Raw genomic sequence first — 24621 nt, 5'->3', positions numbered from 1 at the left:
AAGCTTGCTTATTAATTTGTCGTTAATAAATCATCATAAGAAATTGTTGTAATTTATTTGTTGTTATTTTTATTAATCATTATAACATTTTTATTAATCATAGAAAAAGAATTTATGTAATTAATTAATGATAGATAAATTAAATTATATTATATTGAACATATTTACAGAAGAATAGAAGAAGAATTTATAGAAGAATAATTCGTAAAAAAATTACATTTTTACTTTTTGTTATTTTCAAAATTATTTCTCTTATTGGAATCTGCAAAATGCATGTATGTGTACAAAATTCATAGAGAATCATAGTTTTCTTTAAGATTGATTTAATCGCAATTAGATTAAATATTAAATAAGAAGAGAATAACTAAATAATAATAAAATTTATATTTTTTAAATTCTAATTTTATTACATATTCTAAATTTTTTCATATGTTCTAAATTTCATTCTAAATTTTATTACATATGTTATTTCCTTTTGTAATTCCTATTGATAATAAATAATATAATAGAATGATAAAATTTGTAGATAATATGTCAATAATCAAATTTTCGAAATGCAGGAAGTACGTATGCAATTGACGCGTGCAATTTATATTTTTGCAAAATGATGTTTAAAAGCTTAATTACGTTTTAGTAAAATATATTTGTTTTTTATTAATATTCAAGATTTAAGAAAAATGTTTGATATTTTGCATTAATCTATCAAATATAATAAATATTGATTCTGAATTATCAACAATTATTATATAATTATAGTTTATTTTATTGTGATTAGCTTTATTTATTCAATATGTTATCGAAGCGTTCAAATATGTTATAAAGAAAGATAATTTTAATAACATATTAACAAATGTGTATTTTGAAATTATTTTAAAAATAAATTAATTACATCATTAAATTTTCCTCTTATATATCTACGACATGTGATGAGGAAAATTGTAAAATATGATAATTATATGAAATACATTTATTTGTATCTTCTTTATGGTTGTATGCAAATGTTATTTGTGCAAATAATTGTAATAAAAACATGTATATCTTTTTGTTTTATTCCATGATATATTATCTATTGTTTTCTTGGCTTACAAGTTTCCATATTGTTCTATAGCATATTTCCTTATTATGTCGAATCCCTGTTTATCAACGGAGCCGTTTATATCAAAGCTAATAAACTTTGAAATTGTTAATAAATTTAATTCGTGATGTCAACCATTATTAATATTTTGTATGACATTGCACATTGCTTTTTCTTCTTCGTTACAGGGCAGATTCATCTTTTCATATAATAAATTATTATAATGCATATTTTTACAATAATGTATATAAATACTCAAAAAAAAATGAAAAATCTATTAATTTATCATTTGAAAAATATAAGAAAAATGTATTTTTAATTAATAAGAATATTAGGAATTATTATTATATTAAGATCATGAGTTTTCCATTATTATTATATGAAACATTATTATTATTATTATTATTATTATTATTATTATTATTATTATTATTATTATTATTATTATTATTATTATTATTATTATTATTATTATTATTATTATTATTATTATTATTATTAGTAGTAGTAGTAGTAGTAGTAGTAGTAGTAGTAGTAGTAGTAGTAGTAGTAGTAGTAGTAGTAGTAGTAGTAGTAGTAGTAGTAGTAGTAGTAGTAGTAGTAGTAGTAGTAGTAGTAGTAGTAGTAGTAGTAGTAGTAGTAGTAGTAGTAGTAGTAGTATTATTATTATTATTAACATTATTATTATATGAAAAATTAAACCACTGAATGAATAAAAAAAATAATAATAAAAAATAACAATATGTATTGAAAAAAAATTATGAATTCGTTTAAAATTAGAAATAAAATATGAAATGCATTATTAATAAAAAATAATTTTTATCACCTTAATTGCTTGAAACATGATATGGAATATCATAATCAATATTAAATCTTCATAAAAAAATTTTCATTTTTTACCATAAATTTATTAAATTTATTAAACGTTTAAATATTTTTGTAAAACGAAAAATATGCTGTAATGTTATTTAATTTTTAATATTATTTTATTATATCAATTTTATTAATTGAACAAATTATACATATCTGTAAAATATCTTTTTAAAGTTAAAATTAAGCATGCATTATTATATATTCGAATTCTTTTGCAAATACTATATTTTATAAAAATTTCGTGAAATTCATAAAGTTCTATGAAAACTTTTATGAAATTACGTACATTTTTCTAAATTAAAAATTTTAGATTAAAAGTATGTAATTGATATAAAAAATTAACGATAACAAGTTTGATGTCATGATTTATCTAATTACGTAAATAAATATAAAAATAATTATTATATATAATAATTATTATTTAGAAAAATGCATTTATTAATGATATTTCAACAAATCGATTAAACATAAATATTTTTAGCAAAAAAAAAAAAAGTTGAGCTAGCTCCATTCATTGTTAAAATATTAAAAAATATCCAGAAAGATATTACCATGATGTATTTTATATATTTCCTTAATAATTAATTAATAAAAACAAGTAACAAGAAAAGTATCGATAACAATTAATAACAGTAGATAATTTTTTAATTTGCAAAAGAATATATTTCAAATAAAATATAAGAAATTTGTGCAATCGTTAACTTATAAGAAAATCATGTAGATAATATCGAAATTAGGGAACCAAGATTTATATAAAAGAAATTGATTACCTATTGAATGATGATACCTATAAATTAAATGATATCTTCAAAATATAAATATATATATATGTATATATTTTTACATGCATCAAATGAATATGAAGTCTATATTTTTCTATATTTTATATATTATTTTTTCTAAATTCTTCAGATGTATAAAAGATTCAGAAGCGAAATCGTAATTAATGTGTCATGTTAAAGAAAGTGAAGATATTATCCTACGTAAGCCGAGAATTCAGAGAATCGATTGATATTGGTTGTATACCAAATACTTCATACGTCATTAAATCATTTTAAATTAGATCTGAATTGCACAAGGAAGTAAACTTCGAAATGAAGATATAGAAGATTGAAAGAATACGTTATTTTTAAAACAAATTGAACTTCATCATAAAAAATGTCAATCGAGATATATGCACAATATATAAGAAAGGGGAAATAAGAAAATAATTACATTATATAGAAGAACATCTTATAAGAAATGTATGTATCAATGAAGTGTGGATTATATTAGCGAAGCGTGAAGTGTAATTTATATATCAAAAAGTTATACGAGAATAGATAAAAAGTTTGTAAGTCAATGTCTGTTATAATTATTAGAAATATATATTTTAATCCATTTTAAATTTCTATTTGCTTGTCCAATTCATTGATATTACTTTATACTTTATTTATTTATTTATTACTTGTTACAATTCTTTCTTCCTTTTTTCTCTTCGAAAAACTAATTTGAATTTTTAAAAAAAAATTTATCAATGACATAATGCGAATTATGTTTAAAGTATTTTTTTTTTTTTTTAAAGAAAATTCTAATTTTTTTTTTTAAAGGATGATTTTATTCCTTAAAAATTGAATGTTGCTACGAACGAAAAATAAGATTACATTGATTGTACGAAATTTCATTTTCTTTAATTCTTAGTTCCCTTGATTTCCCTTAGTTCATTCTTTAAACATTATATCGAATAATAATACCAAGCTTTGTATTTATTTTAATTTCTAGAGTCGACCGTTTAAAAATATATTAACATTTTAACACAGTGATTAAAAAAAGGAACTGATGAGAAAATAATGGCCTACATTGAAATCTTATGCGGAATCATCGTGTCGCTCTTGGCTTTCTATTATTATTTCATATCGGCTTTCAATTTTTGGAAAAATCGTGGAATCCCTGGACCAAAGCCAAAATTTTTATTTGGAAACATTATGGACATCATATTGTCAAGAATTTCAACACCTATGTTTATTAAAAACATCTACGATACGTATACGAACGAGTCTATGGTCGGATTGTACATGGGACGAAATCCTATTCTATTTCTAAAAGATCCGGAACTAATCAAGGATGTATTGATCAGGGATTTTTCGAAATTCGCAGATCGAGGATTTAATGTTCATGAAAAGGTAGAGATTTAATCACAATTTAAATAAAAACAACGACAAATTGTGTAATATATATGTATTGATTTCTCAAAAATGATTGATTATATAAAAAAATTGAAAATTTCAATTATACGATAAATTTTGTTCACAGGTAGAACCATTGTCGCAGCATCTTTTCAACCTGGAGCCAAAAAGATGGCGTCCGTTGAGATCGAAGCTATCCCCGATGTTCACATTGAAAAAATTGAAAGAAATGTTCAATCTGATCCTCGAGTGTGGCCGCCATTTTGAAAAATATCTGGACGAGCTTGCGGCGCAACGAGAGCCCGTCGATTTTCGCGAGGTAGCAGCAAAATACACGACAGACGTGATCGGTTCGTGCGCCTTCGGAATCAACATGAACGCTATGTCGAACGAGGAGAGCGAATTTCGAGAAGCTGGTAAAAAAATCTTTGAACCCACTTGGAACTCTGTAATACGATTGAAATTCAAAATGACCATGCCAGCGTTCTACGATTTCTTGGGTCCTCTTATACCTGAAAGGGAAGTTACTCCGTTTTTCATCAAGGTCGTCACGGATACCGTGAAGTACAGGAAAGAGAATAACGTGTTCAGGCCCGACTTTATCGATATGTTGATGAAACTTCGCGATGAACCAGAAAGCTTGAGAAATATCGGTAATAATCTTATAACTATTCACCTATAAACTTACTGCAACATTTTTCGAATGATAACCTATTCTATGAATATAAACTTATACAAAGTGAATTATAAATTCGTAGAATTGACCGATGCTTTCCTAACTGCGCAAGCATACGTTTTCTTCGCCGCTGGTTTTGAAACTGGAGCGTCGACGATTAGTAATACGCTTTACGAATTGGCACAAAATCAGAAAATACAAAACAAGCTGAGGGAAGAGATTCGGGAACATTACGATAAATACAAGGGAGAGTTAATATACGAGAATATTAAAGAGATGAAATACTTGGACAAAGTGTTTAAAGGTAGCTGTAATTGATTTTCAGAAATATAACGAGTAATTTCGTTCTCGAGATCATATTTAGATTTTATTAAATTTTGTCACGTATACAATTTATATACATGTATATAAAATGACAAATAAGAATGATTTTTACTTAAAAAATAATTAAAGGAATCAAAATTCTCTGTTATTATTTTTTGATTATTGTATTAATTTATTTTTACAGAAACATTAAGGAAATATCCACCAGGAACTTTAATACCAAGAAGATCAGTATCTGATTACACTTTCAGAAACAATGTTACTATACCGAAAGGTACAATGATATGGATTCCTGCATTCCCGATTCATCGTGATGCCAACATTTATCCAAATCCTGACGATTTCAATCCCGAAAATTTCACCGAAGATGCTATTAATAATCGTCATCCCATGAATTATTTAGCCTTTAGCAATGGACCAAGAAATTGCATCGGTATCTTTTATTCAATTTTTAATTCTAATCTTCTTTATATTCAATATTCTTTATATTCGTTTCAAAAATAAAAAAAAATTATATTAAAATTATTATTTATTTAAAAAAAAATTTTACCACATATTCATTAAATTTCAACCATTAAATTCAGAAAAAATGAGTTCCAGGTGAAAAAATTTATGTAATTTTTGTTTTCTAGGTGCACGCTTTGCTAATTATCAAGTCAAAGTCGGTTTAATTATGATTCTTCGTAGTTACAAAGTGGAAGTTTGCGAGAAAACTATGATTCCCTACCAATTCGATCCAAATTTATTTCTATTAGGTCCCAAAGGAGGAATATATTTAAAAATAACGAAAGTAGAAAGTTAAAGTTGTATTATATTTTTATATAAACAACAGATTTTAGTTTCTATTGCTTTGACCAAATAGTTTTTCTGTAAAAAGAGATAATACGCATATTAATTTTTAAGACTTGAGGAATAAATGAGTTATACAATATTATATCATTTAAATATTACTTTGTTAATTATAAATTATATATGTGTAATATTATTTAAATTTAAATTATTGTGTATATATAATTATTATTTATTTATTATGAGATTATATTTTTAATATTTTATAAAAATAAAATAATTTTTTTATAACGATTTAAAACAGAATTTGCTATGTTTATCTATCTTAACTGTTTATCTCTCTGTCTGGAATTCGAGTTAATTAATTTTAATTTAAATATCGTTAATATTGTTATAATATCGTTATAATATTAAATAAATTAAATAAATTTAATTATATTAATTTAAATATATTCTAGGGTTTAATTAAAATAATGACCAACTTATAATATAATATATTATTTATTAAATGTAATATTATTAAAAACATTATTTCGAAAATATTCACAATTTCGAAAACGATTTCGAGTGTGTTTTTAAAAAAGTCAACAATATTTTTCAAAAAATTAATTTTTAATAAATGTGCACGATTATATTATAAGGATTTACTCAAAAACATATATTCTCTAATTACAAATCAAACGGAAAATATGAAAGGAATATAAAGCAGAGCTATAGAATTATGATGTTATAAAAAATATTCATGAAACTACATCGAATTGAATAAACAGGATGAATTTTTATCGAAATTAATTAGATACCGAATTAGATTAATTAGATACGCCTATAAGAGATGTAATGTCATATTTGATATACGATGTAAAAAATTAAACCGATAAAAATTATTTGAACAATATAAACAAAAATTTATTAATGGAATCGTAATAAAACTTAATTACAATTTCATATTGAAAAGAATTGAGGAGAAAAAGTATATAAGTCATGTAAATCAATTGCCTATTTCTAATATCAATGAACGGAAACAAGCAATACGATAGTTATATAAATATGTATATGTATATGTATATATATATATATATTAGAAAGAAATCTATTAAGGATATCCAAGGTCAAGCAAATACAAAAGTTAATATAGAAAAATGCCAATTGATAATTAATTAATTAATTTATTAATTATTAATTTATTTATTAATTAATTTAATAAATTTAATTAATAATTATTAAATATTAATTAATTTAATAAAGTTAAAAAAACAAGTAAAAATTTGGATTAGATAAAGCAAGATAAGGTTGTTATCGTTGCCCTATTGCTAAAGCCAAATTATCTCATTTCATTAAGGAAAAATTGTTTATAACCACATGAAATCTCTATTAATATTTTTTTATACCGTTATTTATGTTTATGTATTTATGTTTATTTTAATATTTATAATTGGCTTTCTAAACATATAACAACAACAAATATTTCAATACTAACTAATTATATATTTCACAATGTATTTATGTATGTATATATATATCATTCTAGCTAATTATCTAATAAAATTTTATTATAAAATTACTAATTACTAATTACTATAAAATTAAAATTTATTTATGTTTTATATATATATATATATATATCTTTGAATAATAAATAAAATAATTTTTGTCCAAGTTTATTTAATTTGAAGACTACATCAAATAAATATATAATATTTGCATAAATTTTCATAGATTAATAAATAATATTTCATTAATATTTACAATTATAGAAATAATAATAACAACAATATAGAATATTTTTTATAAATCTGTTACATAAAAAATATTTGAGTATGTTTTCAAGTTTTTTTATATTTATTTTTTTTCGCCAATTTACTTTTGCTTTTATTTTAGTCAATTTTTTCTATCTTCAAGAAAATTCCATCTCTAGGTGCCAATGTAAGTGAATTTATCTTCTTTACATAAGGAATCATCGTCCTTTCGCAAACGTTTACTCTGAAATTTTGTAACATTTTTATCAATCCAACTTTTGTTTGATAAACGGCAAACCGTGCTCCTGAAACGATAATTTAATCATTAATTAAATTCATTAATATATAAAAAAAATACTATTTTAAATCGTAAGACTGATAATTATTCACTATATCGTAATCACACATTTCATTCACACACACACACAAAATATTTTGGTATTTTTCTTTACCAATGCAATTCCTTGGTCCATCACCAAATGGTAGATAGGTCATTGGATGCCTTGCAGCTACTGCATCTTCGTTAAATCTTTCAGGATCAAACACGTCTGGATTTTCATAGAATTTTGGATCTATTTGAATTGCATACAAAGGAATAATTACAGAAGTTCCAGCAGGTATCGATATTTTTGTATCATGGAAGGTATAATTAGAGTTGCATTTTCGTCTTAGAAGCATTCCTGGTGGATATTTTCTAAGTGTTTCTGTTTAAAAAGAAGAATATAAGTATAATTTTATCTTAATAATATTGTCTTAAAATAGCAATTGTTATCTTATTTCAATTGTGATTGTTAATCTTTGCAGATATTTCAATTATTTTAATTATTACATAATAATATATTTACTTATTTGCAAAATCATGTGAAATATTACTTATATATCGTTATATTGAAAATGAATTTAATCGATAAATATGACAAATGAATTTAATCGATAAAAATATAATCGATAATAATATAATAAAAATGAATTAAATATAATATACCTCTAAATACTTTGTCCAAATATTTCATTTCTTTGATATCCTCGTATTTCAGATTCCCATTATTTTTGGCATGGAATTCTTTCATTTCTTTTCGTAGTTTATCTTGTATATTAGGATTCAGAGCCATTTCGTAAAGAGCGTGTGCCATTGTCGTCGACGATGTTTCAAATCCAGCCGCGAAGAAAACGGAAGCTTGCGCGGCAAGTAAAGTATCCGTTATTTCTGTAAAATTTCGATATAAAATTGTAGATACCTTCAAGAGATTTATAATCTTTTTTCAAATTCTATTTAAATTCTATGTTACTATGAATTCAATTTGTAAAATGATTCGACCACAAATTTTATCAATTTATTTTTCGAGATAAAAATATAGATTTAAATATAAATTTAAAATCAGAATTATTTTATTTACTAATATTCTTTAATTTTTCCGGATGCTTCTTCAATTCCATCAATAAATTTACAAAATCTGGTCTCACGACATTATTCTCTTCCCTATATTTGATCGTTCCCTTGATTAGCTTGGTCATGAATACAGTTGATTCCGTATACGGTAATACGAAGCCAAGTAAATTATAGAAACGTGGAAAGAAATCTCGAAGAAAATTCCTTACAAATTTGATCATATTTTGATCAAAGATATTTTTCCCCATTCTACGGAATTCACTACGCTCGTCTGATAACGCGTTCATATTGATTCCAAAAGCGCAACTTCCGATAACATCTGTGGTGTATCTCGCTGGTATTTCGAAACAATCCACAGGCCCTCCTCTTTTCACAACATCCTCTAAACATTGTTCCAAGTGTTCAGCGCATTCCAATATCAACGGAAACATTTCCTTCAGTTTACCAGAAGTAAATACCGGTGACAATCTCATTCTTAATGGTCGCCATCTTGTAGCGTCTACACTGAACAAATTTACTGAGAAAGGCTCGACCTGTGATAATTTGAAATTAAACTGATAACATTTTAAGAAATGTAAAAATTTATTATTTTAATATATATATTTTATGTATATATGGGAAATGTAAAATAGCTCATTCAATTCGATTATCGGTGAATGTATTCTTTGAAAGTGATTATTGATGTTTACTTTTACTATATATATATATTGCATAAAATGTGTACATATATATATTTGTCGAGTAATTTTTGATCAAGACTAAGTCCAAAAAAATTACTCGAAAATTCATAAAAATTAAAGCAAATGAATTATATACATTTATCAAAAGATTATTTTTTTTTAAGCTGCTATCTTTTTTTTCCAAATAATCTTCATGCACAATAGAACTTTGTATAATTAATAAAAATTAATAAGAAAATATATAATTCTCTAAATAAATATTAATTATTATTGTGAAATATATCAACTGTGACAGACATATTTAATTGTCTTTTAGCATAAGAAATTGATAAAACTTTAACTTTTTTTTAAATATTTCGAAACGCAGAGTTAAGAAAGAGACAGAATCGCAGATAAAAAAAAGTATACGTACTCGTTCGGGAATATTTAATCCTCGATTATCAAATATAGAGAAATCTTTAATTAAAACATCCTTGATGAGATCAAGATCGCGCAAAACGAGATTAGGCGATCTGCTGATGAATATCCCGAACATTGCCTCGTTGTCGTATCTCTTATAGAGTTCCGTTATGAAGCTGCCAATTCCAATTTTTCTTAGCAGAACATCTTTGGCGTTTCCAAAAAATGGTATAGGTCTGGGTCCAATCACGCCACGATTTTTCCAAAAATCAAATTTCGACGTGAAATAATAATATAAAACGAGAAAAACCGCGACGAATGCGGTTAATATTTGAAAATAATCGAGCATGTCGATGATATAGATGAAACGAAAATCCGGTTTTAAAGTAAGTGTTCACTCGTCTGTTACAATGTGGAATGACGAGATGAGAGTACAATTGATGTTCTCAACTTGAACCGACGACGAAGTTTCAGATTGATTAAATTTCTCATACTATTATATATTTATGTGAATGATTCAATTTTTAGATTTTTACGTCGCAATAACGATGCATCATTTTGCATGATTTTGCATTTTCTCGAAGAAAAAGCAAATAATGACATTAATTATTTTTATATACTGATAATGATATTTTGTTATTACATTAATTTTTAAAGTTATAGTCTACTCGTCAAAATTGTTTTTAGAATTTACAAAAATATATAGATTTTGATTATTAAAATAAATTTTAACTTGTTTTCGTTTTTTAATCAGGGTTTATGTTTATATTTATTTGATTTGAATAGTAATTTAGTTTTAATTAACTCTAACTATAAATTAATAAATTATAAAATCTTAATTAAGATAAATTTTCTAACTTAAAATTAATAATTTTTTTAACATTACATAATCGATATTATAGATAAATGATATAATGGTACATTTTATCAGAAATTACAGTCAGAGATTTCATATCTATATCAAATTGTCTAGATGCCTTAAACAAAATTTTTTAGTGAATCATTATCTCGATAATAAAATAACTAAGTTAAATAATACTTATAAAATATAAAAGTTTTTTAAGAGAGAAACTCATCTTATACAAAATATTATACAAAATAATATGCTATAATATCTACTTGTGCATTAAAAAATATATAATTGTTTTATTTAAAACAAAAATTGATCTTTCATATGACTTATCCGCATCCAGTTGTAAAAAAAGTAATTGAATCATATAACATACTTTTTGTCTCAAAAATTTTTTGATATTCTCTGTTTTTTAATTATTTTTTCTTCCATCCTTCTTTTTTAGGAATTGATCGCTAGCGCCATCTGTTGATCAAAATTTCTTCAAAAACACTTAAGAGATGGCGTTGATTCTCATCCTATTACTCATGTGTTATCACTCTATCTTGTTGATTTTTATCTTGCCTTATCGTATTCTTATATTTATTTTAACATATGTATATTATCTGTTAGTTTAGCTATAAATTTTTTGAGATTAAATTAATCACAATTCTTTATTTATTTCTCTCTGTTTTGATTTTAATCCTCTGAATAAATTAATTCTCTTTTTCTTAGAATGTACAAACGAATTAATAAATAACGCTTTAATAAATAAATAAAAATATAATATTTTTCTAAGAAAAATTTTCTTTTATGTTAGTTATTATAATAGAATTTATTCTAGTAATATTATCATTTTAAATTGTATTCCTATTTTTATCTTCAAATATATATTTTTATGTATGTTTCTTTCTTCAAATGTTTATGTTTCTTTTCTGATGCATTTGAATGAATAAATTATATAGCAATTAGCATAATACAAATGAACGTATTTATTCAACATTTATCATTTAGTATAGTGCAAATGAAAATTCACACATATTTCTTATATACTAATATTGATAATTAAATTTACATTTAGGTTTTCCTATGAAATTCGTCGTGAAATTATTATGCTGTGAATCATATTATTACCATTATATTATCAGATATTATCGGATAATATTAAAAATCATCAAACTTAATCAGAATATATCATATTTACAAAATACAATAATCATATTTAAGCATAGATAAATCGATTAATTTATGCTTATTTTTTAATACTTTTTCTTGATATAGAAATTATTCAAATTTATAAGAATAAATAAAATAAAAAAATAATCGTTAATAATTAGATTCAAAATAAATTTTTATTATTATTTTTTTTAATTATTATTATTATTAATTACTTCCTTTGTCAAATTATGGTATACATTTTCGAAAAAAATAAAATAAAACTAAAATTAAATATAAAAAAAATATTAAATTCATTTTATTATTACAATATAACTAAATATAAATAATTTTAGTGTAGTCTAAATTTAGCTTTGTTGAGATTTAGCTTTGTTGAACGTTTTTTCGCGACTTATTTTATATTTTTCAATTAATCGACCCTCACGATGAAGTTTTATCTTATCTATATAAAGTGATTATGAGTTATATAAAGAAATTTATAGGAATTTCCTCTTTCTGTCAAGATATTTAATTCCATATACGTTTGTAATATTATCTAATTATTAGAATGAATCTAATTATTAGCGTTTCTTAAAAACGTTATCAAAAGTATTTCTCTTTAATTTATTAAATGTATCTTGAATATATTCAATCAATTCATCAATTATGGTTGGCGAAGCTTCGTGTTGTAATGATTGAATAGAATTAAAAAACCCCAAATCGAGAACGTTTAAATCAGAATTGTTTAGTGATTATGAGTTAAATTGAATATTCCATCAGTAGAATCTGCAGCAACAATTATAATATTTTTATCATTATCAAAGGAATTTTTCAATTTTATTAATAGCACCATATTCTGATTTTTTTTTTTGTTCTTCGTATACCGTAATAACTGTTACAAGATACCATGATGTTGTTCATTAGTCAATTGTTTCGATTGATGCAATGATTGTTTCATTCATCTCTTCTTTGTAAATTCATGTTATTTGGGTTAAAATTTTTCATTTTGAAATTACAGCGGTGACTATTTTATTTTTCTTAGAAAAACTAATTTTTGGTTTTCAAATTTCAATTTAATTCAAAAGCAATGACTATCAAATATGTTAGGTTATTTTGCTATCAATGTAAACAATACCAATACCAATATCAATAATGAGTATTGCCAGTTGCTTTCGAAACTCTAGATAATCTAAGATTTTTTTTCGAATATCATATTTTCAGACAGACGGAATAATATTATTTATTATATTAATTTGACAAATAAATCTTTATATAAAAAATATTAACGTTCGTAAGAAATAAATTCTAAAAATAAAGAAAAACAAAATATATGTATTAAAATATATGTAATTAAAATGATTTATTTTATGTATATGATATACTATAATCTATAAATACAATTATATCTTATACATTATAAAAAATAATGTTTTGAAATAAAATATATTCTGTTTCAAAAAAAAACAATTGGATAAATTTGATATAGTTAATTCCTTCGAAAATAGATTTGTAAAAGACATATGGAGTTAATTATACATTCTCAATGTATTGATAGATGCAGTTATTCTTTATAAATATATATAATATTTATAAAGATATATTATAATATTATTCTTTATAAATATAATAAAAGAAAAAATCATTATAAGAAATCGTTAGTTTAAAAGATTTTATTATAATCTAAATTTTAAAAGCTTATTGTATACAAGACAAGAAAAACATAAGTAAAAAAGTATAGTTTCATACTTTTTTATTAGATGGTATATTTTTATAGTTAATTGATATATTTTCTTTAATATATAACGAACGGAATAACAAGAAATTTTAAATATGTTATAAAATAATTTTTATATCATAATAATTTGATAATTTAATATCATCACCTATAGTATCTGTTTCCGCTATTCCGTGAAGTCAAATAAACCATTATCATCTCTTGCAAGTCATCATGAATATATTCAAAGACAGTTCAATATAAAGCTAGGATATCTTATACGCAATCAGTCTTTACAAATACATTCAAGCATGAATATCCTGTTGTATATTCGGTAAAGTGTTAAGTGTAAAAATCCGTGTTTATATCTACATATCAAACATATTTGTATATTTATATTTATACATTTATAATACAAATTAATACATATATTTGTATATTTATAACAAGCTTCATATTACAATTCGTAAGTTTAATTGTTATTGTTTTTATTTAAATATTGTTTTTATTTAATCTTCATTAGCTGAAATTAATACATAAATAAATTACAGAATGTTATAAAAAAAGTGTTATTTTCTCATTTCTAAATACTTTATATATAAAATAGAATAAATATTTATATAATTTTTTAATATTAATTTATAGAATTTTTTTTATTTATACATGAAATTTTATATCTTGCTTCGTTTTACAAGTGTGTGTTATTTTAATAATTATTTTCATAAAATTTTCACATGTTTCTTGTGTTATTCCCTGAATTTTTTAATTATTATTGTTTTTCAACTATTTAAATTATAATCAACTTATTTGCATTCTTTTTAACGTATGAAAGAAATCATTAAATTTATCAAATTAAATCCATTGAATCATTTAATTCATATCGTAAATTCTTATCGCAAATAGTAAACATATTTAAAAAAGGCTATTATTCTTATTATTCTTCTTTCTTATTATTATTCTTATCGCAGATAAATTATTAAAAAGCTAATTAATTAATTATTCAATTTATAAGAATACTCAATATGATAATTTTATGCAATGATAATATCTTATTTTTAGAATAATAGATTTTTGGAATAATAGATAGAATAAATGTATATATTATACGTTTTAATTATTATTCTTCATTATATATTATAATTTAATAATAATAAATTTAAATATTTAAATAAATTTTATTTTATTATAAATTTTTTGGAAATAATACACATCAAAGATATATTATTATATTATTTAATAAATTTACAATATTAATTTATAATTTTTTTATATAGAATATTCTATATTTTTTTATGTAATATATTAGTATATATTTATAATAAATTATATATCATATCAAATATATATTCTTATTATGAATATAACAAATTTTTTTTTAGATAGCATCAGTTAGTAGTCTACAAAAATTAATCTGAAATTATAAAGAAAAATGACGAGCAGTTTCGAAATTTTATGCGGCATTGCCGTATTGTTTCTTGCCCTCTATTACTATTTCACATCAACGTTTGATTTTTGGAAAAGTCGTGGAGTGGTTGGACCGAAACCTATACCATTTTTTGGCACTATGAAGGATTTGATATTGATTAGAAAATCGACGGCTCATTTCATCAAGGATATTTACGAGAATTACAAAAACGAACCAATGGTTGGTTTATACTCGAAAAGATCGCCTTTTCTTCTCTTAAATGATCCAGAACTCATCAAAGATATATTAATTAGAGATTTCTCCAAATTTGCAAATCGAGGATTGGGAGTTTTTGAAAAGGTAAGCGAAACTCATAAATCTCAATTGTCAAGTTAAATTTTATTTAAGTTAATTTTAATCAACATGATAACAAACAATGACATATACTTTTTTTTATCATATTCATAAATTATATGCATAGAGTAGAGAGGCGATATACAACTAGACAATGAGGAAGAGAAAAGAGGATAATAGAACAGAACAAAAAAATCAAAATTATATGATTATTATTGTAGCGAAAAAAATTTATCTTTAATTTTTTAGATTTAACGTATACTTTAAAATCTTTCACGATAATTTAACTTTTTTTTTTTTTTTCGATTAAATATCGATAGACGGAACCATTATCACCGCATCTATTAAACTTGGAAGTAGAAAGATGGCGACCATTGAGATCCAGGCTCTCCCCAATATTCACATCAGGAAAATTAAAAGAAATGTTCTATCTCATAATCGAGTGCTCGCTAAATTTAGAAACATATTTGGACAAGTTAATCGAAAAAAATGAGCCCATCGAGTGCCGTGAATTAACAGCAAGATTCACGACCGACGTGATCGGTTCTTGCGCGTTCGGTATCGATATGAGCTCGATGACGAACGAAAATAGCGAATTCCGTAGAATGGGTAGAGAAGTATTCGCTGTGAACTTAATAAACGTTATGCGGTTGAAGTTGAAACAATTCATGCCAAGACTGTACGATTTACTCGGTTATGTAATGCCTGACCGAACATTCGCACCATTCTTTACACGAGTTGTGATGGATACAATAAAGTACAGAAATGATAATAATATTGTTAGACCAGATTTCATCAACATGTTGATGGAGCTCAAGAAAAATCCGCACAAATTGGAAAATATCAGTAAGTTTTGTGAAAACTTTGTAATTTCATGTTTTTTGAAAAAAGTAATCTTTATATTTGAGAAAATTATTCTTTATTGTTTATGAAAAATAATAGCATATTTTTAAAATTATTGTTATAATTATTTTATCACACGTTATATTATATTCAAAATACGTATGCATAAGATGTTAATGAAATATCTTTGGATCGATTTTAAATATTAATTCTAAAAATTAGTATAGAAAAATATCGATTCAGCCTTATTTATTATATTATATGCAAATTTTATTCTAATTTAATTTTGCGTCCTATATTAACAAATACATTAACATTTTATATTTTCAAAACTTATTATCATAAATTTTTAACAAATATTTTATTCTATAATGGTTTATCTTTAAAAGTAATTTTTTGTTTTTTTGTTTTTAGAATTGACGGATTCACTAATCGCAGCACAAGCATTTGTATTCTTTCTTGCGGGCTTTGAAACTTCATCGACGACTATGAGTAATGCTCTCTATGAATTAGCTTTAAATCAAGATATACAGAAAAAGTTACGTGAAGAAATCAATACATTTTGTGCTAAAAATAATAAAGAATTGAAATATGATGACATCAAAGAAATGGAATATTTAGATAAAGTATTTAAAGGTATGAGCAAGAACAAATATTATGTAAAATATTTCATGTCTCTTTACGTATGGGTTTTACACAAAACAAATCAAAATATGAAGAATGAAAAAATCTTTGATACTTATCATAATTATTGTCGATAGTCGTTAATTTTAATATTAAATATAAAAACAAAATTAAAAACAATAATTAAAAATTATTATTGTGCGACAAATATATTGTACGCATTCGAATAATTTATCTTTTTACAGAAACATTAAGAATGTATCCACCAGCAACAATTTTAATGAGAAAAGCAACATCAGACTATACATTCAATGACACGAAAGTTACGATACCTAAGGAAACCAAAATTTGGATTCCAGCATTTGCAATACATCGAGATTCGGCTATTTATCCGAATCCTGATTCATTTGATCCTGAAAGATTCGATAAAGATGCAATGGCTAGTCGACATCCTATGCATTATTTACCTTTTGGTGATGGGCCAAGAAATTGCATCGGTATGAGTTAATTAATTGTTAAATTAATATATATATATAATTTCTTATTGTTTATATTTTATGTATATTCTATATTTCCAATTGTTAATTTTTATTAATCATTAATATTATTAATTATTTTTAGGTGCGCGTTTTGCGGTTTATCAAACTAAAGTTGGATTAATTACCATTCTTCGTAATCATAAAGTAGAAGTTTGCGAAAAGACAATAATTCCTTACGAATTTGATCCAGGTGCATTTTTATTGAGTCCAAAAGGTGGAATATATTTGAAAATAACAAAAATATGAAATTAATGCAAACATTGCATTCAAAAATTTTCAAAAATCTATTAAGTTAAATAAAATATTTTACGAGAACATAAATAATTAATTCTAATCAAAGGAAAACAAAATAATAGAATAATAATAATTAATAATAATAATAATAATTAATATATTCTTATCAGTATAATTAATTATTATAATTAGTTTTATTACTAAGAATTAGAAAAAAAAAATAAGTTTAAATAGTAGATTTTTATTAAAAGACATTAAATGAATTTAATTATTATAAATAATTTTCTTATATAAATTTTTTAAGCTTTCTTATACTCGAGTATGTGATTAATTAGAAAATTTATATAAAATGTTTCTCTTATGTAAAAACTTTTAATAAGATTTTCATTTTTCCATTGCAAAATTCAAAATATTCTTATTTATTATCTATTATTTATTATCATTCATTTTTCATAACTATGTTAAATATATTATAATTTAATAAGCATATTATAATTAATATGTTATATAACATATATTATAATTAATATATATTAATCAAATTGTAAATATTCATATTTGATGTTTGTAAAACAATTTGTATCATTAATATGAATGATTAAAAGATTTAAAATTGAAATAAATATTTTTTAATATTTTATTAGTATAAATTTTTTTATACTATTTATATTCATATTATTATGTTATTATATTCCGATATTAGCAATATATTTTATGCTATTATGCATAATATATTTTAAATATAAGTTTTATGAAATTATGAAAATATTAAATATAATAAAAAATTAATATATGAATATATAGATGAAATTATTTAACAATTATTTATGAATATATTAAATTATTCAAAAAATATTTTAGGATTAAAAAAATATATAATTATATTAAATAATAAACATAAATATATTTATATTGAAAATATTTATTATGATACAATTGACAATTATATCTATTATTATATTAATATTTAATTTCCAATGAAAATATGAAATCTTTAATCCTTGATCTATACTTTTATTTGATAATATCAACAATATCATCGAGATATATTTTGGAAAATATTTTAAATAAAACATATTAAAATATAAAAGATTAACATATTAAAATATAAATTTTAATTTTGTTTTTCTTGTGAAAATTAAGGTAAGGAAAATAATTTTAGTAAAAAATTTCAACATTAATTAGATTTATTATTTATTTATTTATTATAATAAAACTGCAATAATATTCAAGATGAACATTTATTATTATTATATAATTATTTTTTATAATATTATATAACTATTTTTTATATATTATATATAAGTATTTTATATAACATTTATTATTATTATATAAATACGTTGTTAGGAAACAGAGAGTGGGATGAATGAGAAAGAGGAAAGGAGCAAATGAATGAGTGAAAGAGAGAAAATAAAACTTAATCTTATTATATAAGAATTTTATTTATATTTTTATAAAAAAAAATTATTGAATTTATTAAATACTAATCAGAATTCTATATTAGAATACAGAATTCTATATTAGAAAATTTATAATAAAATAGTATTATTTAAGCGTAAATTAAAAATAATTTTATAAAATAATATATAATATATAATTAAGAATTATTATTTCTATAAGATTAATACTACTTAACATATTACAATATATTAAAATATAAAAAAATATATATTTTTAGAATTATATAAGATGTTAATACATTTATAAGATAATCTTTGAAGAATCAAATCTAGAAATAAATACAAATATTAATAAAATAAATACTCTATAAATATTATCGAAACCAGGTAGGTTTGTAGGTAATATTTCAAATAGAATTGAATTGATCGATAAGAAAATTTAAAAATTAATTCTAAAAATAAGATGCAGATTAATTACAAAATATAAAATATCTAAAAATGAGTATAAATAAATAGATATTTAAACATCGATAAAATAATTTATCAAATCATTGACAAATGAAACGTTTATAAAAATCAAAATAATTAGGGAAGATAACTGTTTGTATATTGACAAACAAAATAATAAAAGTAAAAGTAGGTTTCTAAATTAATTTATAAATAAGATTAAAATTATTATAGTATCTATTTAAATGCAAAGTTAATAAATATTTTAAAACATTATTAAAAAGAAGCAACTCAAATTTAATTTCTTTAAAAGATATATATGTTTTTTTAAATTTTAAAAACAATTTTATTCATCTTGACAAGTAATTCTAACGAAGAGAATCGAAGAAATAAGGATTATTCTAACAATAACGAAAAAATCGAAATATATACATTGTTAAAGACTTATGAAACGGTCGGGTAATCTGGCCTATGTTTTCAATACTTTGAGTACCGTAATAACCTGACAATAATAATAATTTATGAGTAATTTTCCTAACGTTTTCCAAATCTCTAATTTCAACAAAAGTGTCTGACAATAATTTATGAGCATAATTTTCTTAATGTTTTCCAAATCTCTAATTTCAACAAAAGTATCAACGGTTTCACGAATCAAATGTATACGATGGACCAAGGAAGCGAAGTTCTGATCCCCACGTGCACGACCCCGACGCGACCCCGTAAGGGCTCATCCCTCGAGGCCGCCCTCCAATGCAATCATTGGTTCCTTCAATCCCCTCTCTATGTCCATTATTCCCAGAAGACAAGAGAAAAACCAAGGGTCACGATAGTCTTGCGATAGAATGATATAAAAATCGAAACGAGAAGTTAAAATCATTACAGTTAGGAGCAGTCAAAGTATTCGTACATTACGAACATATAATTCTACATATAGTTCTATAATAAGTGATTCTTCGAGCAATAAGTTTAGACATTTCATTTGTGCAATATTTAAAATCGTTCATTTCCGATTCACTCTCCGACTTTAACATACATTAAATTATAAAAACATAAATAAATAAAAATATTATTATTTTTTCTCTTAATAATTTCAAGAAAACTTCAATCTCATCAAACTTCAATTTTTCATATTTTCATATCATAATAATAACAAATCAACTATAAATATAATATATAATATTTAATATATAACTATAAACATAAGTAAATATTTACATAAACATATGATAAGATTGAAGATAACATTAAGTTTCAAAAACCTCAATTATATACTATCATCTTATAATATAACAATCGGTCAAAGAGAGTTTCTCGGATAACAACAGTGAATCAACATGTTTGATTATTTTCAAATATTAATTGCACTCGTCGCAATCTTTCTCGCTTTGTATTATTATCTTACGTCGAATTTTGATTTCTGGAAAAATCGCGGAGTGGTTGGACCCAGACCTATACCATTTTTTGGAAATACAAAGGATGTCGTATTAAAAAAAATTGAAATAAGCAACTACATAACGGAATTATATAAAAGATACGACAATGAGGCAATGTTCGGGATATTTTTCGGTGGATCGCCTAATCTTATTTTACGTGATTTAGATCTCATCAAAGATGTTTTAATTAAAGATTTCTCGATATTTGACGAACGAGGATTCAAAATTTCTGAACGGGTATGTATTTTTTTTTTTTATATATATATATATATATATAAATTTTTCTTTAACATTTCAAAATATAAAAAATTCAAAGTTCAAGTTTTATTAATTTTTTAAAATATCTTCTTAAAATAAATTATTTCGATTTAATTTTTTAACTGCAGGCTGATCCATTGAATGCAAATCTTTTTAATATGGATGCTGCAAGATGGCGATTATTAAGAATAAGATTATCACCGGTATTTACTTCTGGTAAACTGAAGGAAATGTTTCCCTTGATGTTAGAATGCGCCAAACGCTTGGAACAATGTTTAGAGGATGTTGTGAAAAAAAGAGGGCCTACGGATTGTTTTGAAATATCAGCGAGATACACCACAGATGTTATTGGATGTTGCGCTTTTGGAATCAACATGAACGCGTTGTCAAACGAACGTAGTGAATTTCGCAGAATAGGAAAAAGAATTTTTGATCTAGATAAAAACATTCTAAGATCTTTTCTTCGACAATTTTTTCCACGGTTCTATAATTTACTTGGTTTTGTAATACCATATTCAGAAACAAGCATATTTGTGACAAAATTTATTTCAGAAATGATCAAATATAGGGAAGAAAATAATGTGCTAAAAGCAGATTTTGTAAACTTATTAATGGAATTAAAAAAACATCCGGAAAAATTGAAGAATATTAGTAAGTAAAATAATTGTTGATTTTAATTCTTTCAAAAAACAAATAAAGTCTATGATCATTTCATAAATAGAATTTGAAGATATAGAATAATGAAATAAAATTTGAAATAGAATTTTAAGTTTATAAATCTTTTGTTTGATGATGTTTTATAAATAATAAGTAGAATATTAACGTAAAGTATTATTAAAATATTATTTTTTAATGAAATTTTAGAAATAACGGATAGTTTACTTGCCGCGCAAGCTTTTGTTTTCTTCGCGGCTGGATTTGAAACGTCATCAACGACAATGGCACACGCTCTTTATGAAATGGCTCTGAATCCTAACGTACAAGATAAACTACGAAAAGAAATAAAAGAATTCCATGCCAAAAATAATGGGAATCTTACATATGAAGAAGTTAAAAAAATGAAATATTTGGACAAAGTATTTAAAGGTATATTTTTAAACTTATTTCAACAAAATGTATATAAAATTTTTTTATAAATTATTATTAATATTCTATTTTATATATATTTTTGCAAAATGGAAAACCAACAATTTATTATTACGTATAAATTATCATATGAAACATGTGTAAAGATTAATAATTATAATTTAAAGTTAGATTATTTTAACTAAGATAGAATTATTACTAAAATAAAATTATATTTATCTGTCTTTTTAACAGAAACACTTAGAAAATATCCACCAGGAGTGTTTTTAAAACGAAAATGCAACTCTAATTATACCTTCAATGGTACAAAAGTATCAATACCTGCTGGAACTTCTGTAATTATTCCTGTATATTCAATTCAAACAGATCCAAAGTTCTATGAAAATCCAGATGCATTTGATCCTGAAAGATTTGATGAGGATGTAGTAGCTGCAAGGCATCCAATGACCTATTTACCATTTGGTAATGGACCAAGGAATTGCATTGGTAATTTAAAGAAAAATACTAAAATGTTTTTTGTATAATAATTATTAATAATAATTTGTATCTTACGATTATTTTTAACATTTATTTGTTTTATATTTTTATATATTAATGATAATCAATGATTAAATTATCGTTTCAGGAATACGATTTGCCGTTTATCAAACAAAAGTTGGATTGATAAGAATGCTACAAAATTTCAAAGTAAATGTTTGCGAAAAAACAATGATTCCTTATATAAAGAAGTTAAATTCATTTACATTGGCCCCTAAAGATGGAATTTTCTTGACAATAGAAAAAATAACTGATTATGAACAAGTACAAAATAATTAACAAAAAAAAAAAATAAATATAAAAACTTGAAAACATACTTAAATATTTTTTATACTTTTATGTATTTTTTATAAGAAATGTATTTGTACAAAATATTCTATGTTATTATTACTATTTTTTATTATTATTATATTTTATTATTTCTATAACTTTAATTATATATATTATATAAATGAAAAATAATATTTATTAATCTAAAATATTGATAATTTTAAATAAATAAACTTCTACAAAAATTATTTTTTATTATTTCAAAGGAATAATTATCTTTTATTATAGCTATATAAGAATTTAATTATTATTTTCAATTTTAATTACAAAATATATAAAATAAATAAATAATTGGAAAAAAAGACGATATAGAAAATGATATAAATATGCACAATAAAATAATTAATTAAATTACAAAATATATAATGTAAAAATTGATATAAAAAAAATATCATTTTAGTTTTATAATAAAATTTCATTAAATCATGTTTAGAATGAGAATTTTTAAATGCATATATATAAGTATATATATATATATATATATATATAAGTTATATATAAGTACATATTTATATATCATGATGAATATGATATAACATGATAAATGAATTACATATATATTTTATGTTATATAAAACAATATTAAAATCATAAAAAAATCCTTTTAATGAAATTATCACATGAAATTTTATTTGTTATAAATAAAAATATTTCTTTTTAAAAAAATTTTTAAATATTTTTAATATGACTTTATAATATTATTATTATATCAATAAAAAAATATATTATATTATATTATTAAATACAAATTTTAAAAATTAATGTTAATATAAAAAGAAAATGAAGATAATCTTGAAATTGTATATATAAGTCTAAGTATTGAATATATGTTTTAGTCTTTGTAATATTATTCTATGTTATATTATTTTATTGTGCATATTTATATTATTTCTTATATCATCTTCTTTTTTTCAATTATGTATTTTATATATTTTATACAATTTCAATTGTATATATTCTATATAGTTATAATATGTTATAATAATATTCTGTATGTGTAATTACTAATGTTAATATATAATCATTAATATAATTACATCGTAAAATATTTACATCTAACTGATAAAATATAATAAAACATACAATATATTTTTTAAAAGATATTCAGTATTAAATATATATCAATTTATATAATATATATGTATATAAATTATTAATATTATACATATATGCAATATAATATATATTACAAAATAATATAATTATAAAATTAATGTACGTAATGTTGAAAATTAATGTACGTATTGTTGATTAAATGAAAAAAATACATAAAGATAATAAAGAAATATATAATATATAATAATAGTTTAAATTTGTTTTCTG

The 24621-nt window shown here is 22.4% G+C and overlaps 2 protein-coding genes across 2 annotated transcripts; one reads left to right on the top strand and one right to left on the bottom strand.

The window, feature by feature from the left end:
* Nucleotides 1-3159: 3159 nt before the first annotated feature.
* LOC122712120 lies at nt 3160-23285 on the top strand. Its single transcript, XM_043931496.1, has 17 exons — nt 3160-3281; nt 3710-4110; nt 4241-4766; nt 4872-5093; nt 5298-5546; nt 5746-5903; nt 15185-15193; nt 15238-15570; nt 15885-16410; nt 16822-17043; nt 17277-17528; nt 17653-17811; nt 20981-21324; nt 21474-21996; nt 22210-22431; nt 22666-22917; nt 23057-23285. Exons 2-17 carry the CDS (start codon nt 3778-3780, stop codon nt 23245-23247), a joined length of 4521 nt encoding a protein of 1506 aa, XP_043787431.1. The 5' UTR covers nt 3160-3281; nt 3710-3777; the 3' UTR covers nt 23248-23285.
* On the bottom strand, nt 7675-10570 carry LOC122712183 (probable cytochrome P450 6a13). Its single transcript, XM_043931610.1, has 5 exons — nt 10121-10570; nt 9036-9561; nt 8624-8845; nt 8091-8342; nt 7675-7943 (listed from the first exon to the last, which is right to left on the bottom strand). The coding sequence occupies exons 1-5, from the start codon at nt 10454-10456 to the stop codon at nt 7777-7779; spliced, it is 1503 nt and encodes a 500-aa protein (XP_043787545.1). The 5' UTR covers nt 10457-10570; the 3' UTR covers nt 7675-7776.
* Nucleotides 23286-24621: the final 1336 nt, after the last annotated feature.

Source organism: Apis laboriosa, unplaced genomic scaffold (genome assembly GCF_014066325.1).
Source record: "Apis laboriosa isolate Shangri-la unplaced genomic scaffold, ASM1406632v1 scaffold19_cov150, whole genome shotgun sequence".
NCBI classification, from domain to species: domain Eukaryota; kingdom Metazoa; phylum Arthropoda; class Insecta; order Hymenoptera; family Apidae; genus Apis; species Apis laboriosa.
The sequence above is the reverse complement of the archived record's forward strand: the minus strand, read 5'-3'. Positions and strand labels throughout refer to the sequence as shown.